This window comes from Nematolebias whitei, chromosome 18 (assembly GCF_014905685.2).
Source record: "Nematolebias whitei isolate Nwh7 chromosome 18, NemWhi1, whole genome shotgun sequence".
Classification (NCBI taxonomy): domain Eukaryota; kingdom Metazoa; phylum Chordata; class Actinopteri; order Cyprinodontiformes; family Rivulidae; genus Nematolebias; species Nematolebias whitei.
Genome location: NC_056515.1, coordinates 20,017,026 through 20,025,213, shown reverse-complemented (window position 1 = coordinate 20,025,213; position 8,188 = coordinate 20,017,026). Strand labels below are relative to the sequence as shown.

The 8,188-nt window shown below is 40.8% G+C and overlaps 1 protein-coding gene across 1 annotated transcript; it reads left to right on the top strand.

The window, feature by feature from the left end:
- Window positions 1-2,407: 2,407 nt before the first annotated feature.
- Window positions 2,408-3,772, top strand: nkx6.1 (NK6 homeobox 1). Its single transcript, XM_037691801.1, has 3 exons — window positions 2,408-2,930; window positions 3,040-3,212; window positions 3,431-3,772. The coding sequence occupies exons 1-3, from the start codon at window positions 2,408-2,410 to the stop codon at window positions 3,671-3,673; spliced, it is 939 nt and encodes a 312-aa protein (XP_037547729.1). The 3' UTR covers window positions 3,674-3,772.
- Window positions 3,773-8,188: the final 4,416 nt, after the last annotated feature.

The following is an 8,188-nucleotide window of genomic DNA, read 5'->3' as shown; positions in this document are numbered from 1 at the left end:
GTTTGAGCTACAAGCTTTTAAACTCGAACTCGATGTCTGCTGCAACATTTAGAGATTTCACACAAACTGCGTGTCAAAGAATTCAGCTGCTGCTTTCAGGAATATCACGTTTTATTTTGCAGACTGTGCGTTTTATCTGCGGGAGGTGAGGCGAAATGATGCGTTTCAGACGACATCGAAAAGGACACGAACACTTAAATCGTAAAACATTTGCACCTTTGCTGTAATAAATGCTGAGGGATTTATAGAGAAACAATTTACAATATTTGGACTGTGTATAATTAAAAGTAGTAATAAAGTATACAGAATGGTGGACCAAATAAATAAATGATATTTTTGTTTCCTTTTGAAGCTAATTTAGTTGAAGTTTCACAACTTTTGGAGCAAATGCACTTCTAAACACTTACATTTTGTTTGTGTGTGTGTGTGTGTGTGTGTGTGTGTGTGTGTGGGGGGGGGGGGGGGGGTCAACCCTCACTGCCTTTCCGTCCACTCAGCTCAAAGCCTTTTCTGAAAGGCCCCTCTGAACTGTTCTTGTGTGGTGGACTGCTCCTCTGCTGCCAGACCTTTATTTACTTCTTGCACAACTGAGCGCATTCCTTTTCAGTCAGCCGGGCGACGACCCGGGTAGAGATGATGACGAGTGGGGAAGGGAGAAGCTTCCTCCTCAGAGGAGATCAGGCAGGAGGAGGTGTCACCTTAAATCAGGGACAACCTGTCAGAGCTATCTATGTTCACCACGTCGTTGATGGGATCCCAGCGTGAGTTAAAGCACGTTTGAACAAAACATGCTCCTCTGAATCACAGAGACGAGGGCCAGAAACAAAGTTTAACATTTGAACAGTTTTCAGTGCCACAGTTAATTATTACACGCAAGTTGTTCCTCGTAATGTTCATTTTAATGCTGCAAACAGTATGGTTTTATACAAAAACAGATTAAAGTGGCTAAATACACAATGATTTATCAGCAGGCTTGCATCTTTTTTGATTTGGGCCTTTTCCATATTCTATAAAAACTAATCGAACTTGTAGGTTCCCGGAGTTGCTCTCAGCTCTAATGTAATATTTCAAGAACATCTGACATGATGCACCAAACACATCCAAGTTCCACTGAACCAAAAAAAATCAAAGTTTGGCAAAAAGAGAGAAAATGTCAAATTACAAATAATCAGCAGCCAGAAACAAACGATGTTCTAAAGCAGCACAAACATTTTATAATGTGCTGCTGCATTTTGGTAAAAAAAACAAACAAATAAATAAACTATAATTTGATACAAAAAAATGCAACTAATTGATTTAATGAATAATATTAAATTGATAAAGTTTACGTCCATAAAACACTAAGGCCGTCAAAACAAAAGTGAAAAGAGAATAATTACAGAAAACAGTTCATTCAGCTGTTGTTTACTTTAATGGCTTTAAAACAAAATAAGCCAACAACAACAACAACAAACACTGATAAACAGTGGAGTCAACTAACTAAAACTGATTGAAGAGGCTCAGGAAACATTCATTCATTAAAAAAATGATATTATGTTGGGGCCGGGAAGCCTCAGGGTTCTAATCTTGGCCCTTTTAGCTGCACCACTGATGAGAGTGTTGATTCAGGCAGCAGCAAAAAAATGAAGCTTTTTGTTTCACTGATGCTTCAGAGTCGCTCACGTGTTAAAAACCAAAATCCTAAAATCTGATTTCTTAAAAACAAACAACATAAAATAAATAAATGAAACCTCATGAGTCTCACGGATCCTGCAGGTCTGTGGAGTTCTGCAGGTCAGATGAAGACAATGTTTGGGTTCTGTTGTTTATGTATCATCATCATCATCAACCGTCTCGCGCCGCTCTGACCTTTACCTTCAGGATCTTCTGCTCTTCATCCCTCAGCTCTTCATCCCTCAGCTCTTCATCCCTCAGCTCTTCATCCCTCAGCTCTTCATCCCTCAGGTCTTCATCAGAGCCGAGCGGAGCCAATCAGGAGCTTCTCCTCAAGCTGGACGGACTACGTCACGATCGAGTCCCCAATCCAGTAAGACCCCACCACCACCACCACCACCACCCCCCGCCCACCACCTCACCACACCACCCCCCGGCTCCGTTTCCTCCTCTGAAAGTTTGTACTTGCAGCTGACAGAGCTCGGGAGCAGAGGATCAGCGTTTAGGATTTGTCCCGAGGAGCAGGACGCATCGAGCGGACCAGGACCCGGACCAGAACCAGGACCAGGCTGCGGGGACGGGACTTTTGTCTTCTTTTCCTGGACCACTGAAGGATTTCGCGGATTGACAGAGATGGACTTGAGGAGAGGAGCGGCTGCTGCTCGAGTTTGAGTCGGACTCTGCGCGCGCCCCTCGCTCAAAGACGCACCGAACCCGTTCCTCCCGGGTGCCCCCGTCCCACGGAGAGGTGGTAATGTTAGCGGTGGGTCAGATGGACGGGTCCCGACAGAGCGCCTTCCTCCTCAGCACCCCTCCCCTGGCAGCTCTGCACAGCATGACGGAGATGAAGACCCCCCTGTACCCGGCCTACCCGCTCTCCTCCACCTCCCCGGCCACCACCTCCCCCAACCCGGGTGGCATGGCCGCGTCCTCCCCGGGCATCAAGAGCTCCACGTCGGGGCTCGGCTCCCCCCAGCAGTGCTCCTCCGCCACCCCCCACGGGATTAACGACATCCTCAGCCGGCCCTGCGTGTCCTCCGCCGGCGGCACGGCGGTGGTGGCCGCCTCCTCCTCGGCGGGGATCCTGTCGGGTCTGCCCCGCTTCAGCAGCCTCAGCCCCCCGCCGCCCCCCGGACTCTACTTCAGCCCCGGCGCGGCGGCCGTGGCCGTGGCCCGGTACCCCAAACCTTTAGCGGAGCTCCCGGGGAGGACGCCCATCTTCTGGCCCGGGGTCATGCAGGGTCACTGGAGGGACGCCAGGTTTGCGTGTTCGCCCCGTAAGTTCCCAAAAAACCCTCAACTAAATTAAAACCAAACAATAAATCAGATAATTATTTTAACAGCTGCAGTTCGAAGTGACATGACTGAAGTTTTCTCCTCGTGCAGATCAGAACTCGGTGCTGTTGGACAAGGACGGGAAGAGGAAACACACCCGGCCCACCTTCTCCGGACAACAGATCTTTGCGCTGGAAAAGACTTTTGAACAAACTAAATACCTGGCGGGGCCCGAGAGGGCCAGACTGGCCTACTCACTGGGAATGACGGAGAGCCAGGTCAAGGTAACACACACACACACACACACACACACACACACACACACACACACACACTGCATGTCTGTTTTAAATCTTTTACCAAAATATTAATTTATTAATTTTTTTTTTTTTAAATATTTCATTCGTTCCTAAATGTTATTTGAGGTGCAGCATCATCTTCATCATCACGGCATGAAAACACATAAATGACCTGCGCGCGCGCGTGTGTGTGTGTGTGTCAGGTGTGGTTCCAGAACCGGAGGACCAAGTGGAGGAAGAAGCACGCGGCCGAGATGGCCTCGGCCAAGAAGAAGCAGGACTCGGAGACGGAGAGGCTCAAAGGCACTTCGGACATCGAGGAGGAGGACGACGACTACAACAAACCTCTGGACCCGAACTCGGACGATGAGAAGATCACGCAGCTGCTGAAGAAACACAAACCGGGCTCTCTGGTCGCGCACACGTCGGAGAACGACAGCTCCTAATCCCCATGGCTCTTTTTTACATTTCATTTCCCAACGACACGAACTCTGGGAGTCGTGGACTTTGTGGGACCTTCTGGTTTTGGTTCTTTGCACGAGACGGAGGACTCATCCTGACCCGGTCCACCTGTAAATACCACCGTGAGTTGTTCCGTGAATGTTCTTCTTTTGTTCTTGGACAGACGCTGCTCCCAGATCAGCTGTTTTTGTGTTTCCATTCGAAGACATTGTCTCCTCCCCTGGTCCCTGAACGCACCCTGATCGTCAGATTAAAAACAGATGGAGCGCGTGAACGCAGCAGCACCTGAGAATCTCACTCACACACACACACACACACTTTCTCTGAACCTCGTGCAGCTGTGTGTGTGTGTGTGTGTGTGCCCGCAGCTTCATGTAAAGCACTTTTATTTAATAAAAAAAACTCAAATCTTGGCTTATTGGTTGCATTTAATGAATGCGGGCATAAATAAATGTAAAATTATTTGTTACATATTTAGAGCTCGTTCAAATCTGCTACAATTCTCTAATCTAAATTACTCATATTCATTTTATTTCTTTTCATTTGGACTTCCTCTGGCCTTTACAACATATTATTATTATTATTATTATTATTATTATTTAAACACAATCTCACTGCTCTGATATTTATGAAAACTGTATGATAATTTCTGCATAATTTTTGTGAGCAGTTTACTAAAAATAGAAAATAATAGAATATAAAGAAAGAATAATAGATCAGATTAAATGAGCTCGTGCTGATGAGTCCACCTGCTGCTGGGTTTAGTCGCGTGCTCCTGCAGTCATGGAGGGAAATATCTTTATTCACAAAAACTGCTGCACTTTGTTTCTATTCTTTTTTCTTTTTCTTGCAAAAGTTACCATAATTACCGACTTTATTATTATTATTATTATTATTATTATTATTATTATTATTATTATTATTATTATCATTTAGTTTGTTTCAACAAAGACTTGAGGCGTTTTTTTTTCTTTTGAAATCTGACAATATTCATGAAAATATCTTAAATTTATTGCTCAGAAAGTTTTGCTTTTTAGATTTAAATTCATAGTTGATGTCTTTTTTTTATTTTTTGCTCAAACTAAAATATCTTATATTTATTTTTTTTAAATGACAGAACTAAAGAAAAGGAAAAAAAAAAGTAATAAAATATTGAATTTAAACCATTTTATTCCAGACATAACAATTTATTATATTATTATTATTATTATTATTATTATTATTGTTATTATTAATATCATTATTGTTGTTGGCAGATCATTTAGGATTTATTTAAATAAAAATTTTCAGTTCTGAGAGGATGAATTAATCCCAACAGAAGCAATAAAATCTGATTTTTAAAAACCTCCCACTGATAATCTGAGGTGGTAAAATCCACAACATTCTCAGATAATTTTAATGTTAATTTAAATCAGACTTTAGAAGGTTTGTATCAGAGCTGATCTTCCTCCTCGTGCTTCAGCTCCAGTCAAACAGAGGCTTCATGCTGTCGCTGAGATCAAGCTGCTGCTGGTCAGTTTAATCACTTCACTTCTTCCAGGATCATCAAACTCTCTGCCTGACTTCAAACCCTCTTTTTTAAATTAAATTAAATTAAAATAAAAAATGCTGCTCTGATGTCTGCATGCAGATCAACTCCAAACATTTGTTTAAATATATTTCTAAGTCATAACAGGAATCAAATATACTATTCATTTCATAAAAGCACATAGATTTTCATCAATATTCTAAATCATCATATAGATTTATATCTGAAATATGACGAGCTAAATAAATGACAGCTTTTAATATAAAGGAAGCTGAACAAAGTTGTTTGGATTAGAAACGGCACGTTTCAGCTCCAGCTTCACTGTAAGAAACATAAAAACACACAAATTAAAAACTTTCTTCTTTTTTTTTAATTTTTGAGAAAAATGACCAACTTTGAGCTGATTGATTCTTTTGTTTCTGCAAACATAATTAGAATGACATCAGCGAGGAGGGCCAAAGGGGCCCAGTTTCAACCCAGGGGCCTGTGTGGAGCTTCATCCGGCCCTGGGGACAGAGCAGAGAGGGGGGTGGGGGTGGGGGGGGGGTGTCACCCTAGTCAGAGTCTGGGCGTCGTACTGCAGCAGCTCCGAGTCGTCTTTGTTTATCTGGGAGCCCTCTGTGGGGTCCCGCCCCTCACGTTCGTTGCCAGACGCAGAGATAAATGTAATTAAAATAAAAAAAATATATAAATGAGTAAAAATAAACGAATAAAAAAAAAAAAACAAGTAGGAATGATGAACAGAAAATAAATATATTCTTTCTTTTTAGGAGCGTCTCAGTTTCATCTGCTTAATTGTAATGACTTTTATTTTTAATTAAAAATGCACTTCATAAATTTATCAGCTTAAACTGAAGATAAAGGTTGACATGACATCTCCACCAACAATCCTTTAAAATGTTTAAACTCTTCAGCATAAAACTGGTCAGAGATGAAAGGAAACATGAGGAAGAAAAAAAAAAAATTCATTCTCTGTCAGAATCTCATCATCCTCATCATCCTCATCATCAAACGAGGCAGATCTTCATTTACTCCCAAACAGCATCTTTGTCTCTTGAGGACCAGACAACGTGCACAGAGAGACTTTTAGTCTCCTGATGACATCACAATGCAGGATTCTGTAAATTACTGAACCTCTGCCTTTAACAGCTTTATTTTATATTTTGCAAAGGAACATTTTACTTAGAATTAATCTAATTAGACATAATCTTTATTAAAAAAAACAAACAAACCTGAATCCAAATCGTTTTCTGGGATAGTTTTTCCTTCAGGTGTAGTGATTTAACGACTCACCGAGATGATTAAAATGATCATCTTTAGCTGCACCTGTTAATCATCAGATAATTAGACTGTAAAACAGCACAAACATGTTTTACTCTTGTTGTTTCCGACAGAAAATGAGGCCCGTTATGTTTCAGCTTTACACATCTGAAAATACACATTAAACATATTTCATCTTTTATTATACACTCTCTTCAAAATAAAAGAAACCGTAACAAAATATTAAACATTTACAACAAATACAATCTTACACTGCTGGCTGATTTTTTATCTCAGTTAAATGTTACACTTTAAAAAGCTGACATTGAACAACAATAAAAAAAATCAACTGCTTTGTTCCTATAAAAACAAACGAAAACATAAAATCATCATGCTGCTGTTTTATTAAAATAATCTCAGCTGACAAAAATATATATATATTTTTCTAACTGTGGCTTAACTTCTCCAAAAACAATTAAAATGCTTTGGTAAAATAAAAAAAAGGAAAATATTATTTGTCAAGTTAAAACAGCCATGACCTCATGAACCAGTTTGAAGCGACTGCAGCCTCAATGAGCTGACGGGAAACATGACGAACACACCTGTCAGGTAAAACCACGGAAGACTTTGGATACGTCTTTTATTGTTTTTAAACACAAAGTGTGACAGAATACGGTGCCTTTTTCCAGTCAACTAGAAAAACCACGATCAAGGAAAACCAAAACAGAAGATTGCAATAAAATAAAATAAAATCAGATCATCAAATAAAAAAAGAATAAAGGAATAGAAATAAAAACTACTGGACAAAAACTGGGATTTTATCCAAAGCGTTCATCTGCTAAATCAAACAGTTTGCATGTGTGGTGTGTTTTATTTATTTAAAAAAAAAAAAAAATCACCTATTACATAAAGTGACATTTTTATAAAACAGCAGCTTGAAATAAATCACCTGAAAATTCATTATAAGAAAACAAAGACAATAATAAATTCAACACTTCCAACAGATGAATAAAGTCCATTAAAGGCACAGAACAACAAGAGAAACGTCCTCATGCAGGAACTTTATGTCTAACCTGATTGTTGCTCAAATATTGTTCTTGCTCCACGACAATAAACTGGATCAGTTTGTTGAAAGTTCATTTAGTTCACGAGCACAGGCTTCACAAACCAAACGTTGTAGCTGAAAACAAAACTAATAAACTGTAAGTCTTCAGTAAGAAAGGTGCAGGTTTGATATTTTCTCTTGAATTGTTTCCTCTGGAAGTAACAAAGACCCTCATCATCGTCCACCGAGCGTCCTGACTCTAGAGGACTCTTGTGAGGACATCAGCAGCCGTCCCCAACACAACAGGTATGAGGTCCAGGTTGAAAAAAACATGAAGACTCTGGAACCGTTTGTCCCGACCAACAGGACAGTGTCCCGGTTGTGGCGTGGAGGACCTAAGGTTGTAAACAGGCAGGTGTGGTGTGATCCAACAAGTTTATTAACAAATCCAACATGAAGACACAAACCAGTAATGGACCGAGGAGCAGGAATTAAACATAAAGTCCATCTGAGGAGGGACAACAGGTGAGTTAATGAGCAGATGAACAACAGGTGTGTCATGTCTGTGAGTTCTTTACCATATTCAGTGTGTCCCCTTATTGTCAATGTCCATCCATCCATCCATCCATCCATCCATCCATCCATCCATCCATCCATCCATCCATC

Excerpts from the sequence above, each read along its gene's own strand:
- nkx6.1 (XM_037691801.1), top strand. The coding sequence starts at position 2,408 with ATGTTAGCGGTGGGTCAGATGGACGGGTCCCGACAGAGCGCCTTCCTC. Across the intron at positions 2,931-3,039 it reads CAGGTTTGCGTGTTCGCCCC|ATCAGAACTCGGTGCTGTTG; the intron begins GTAAGTTCCCAA and ends CTCCTCGTGCAG. Across the intron at positions 3,213-3,430 it reads TGACGGAGAGCCAGGTCAAG|GTGTGGTTCCAGAACCGGAG; the intron begins GTAACACACACA and ends TGTGTGTGTCAG.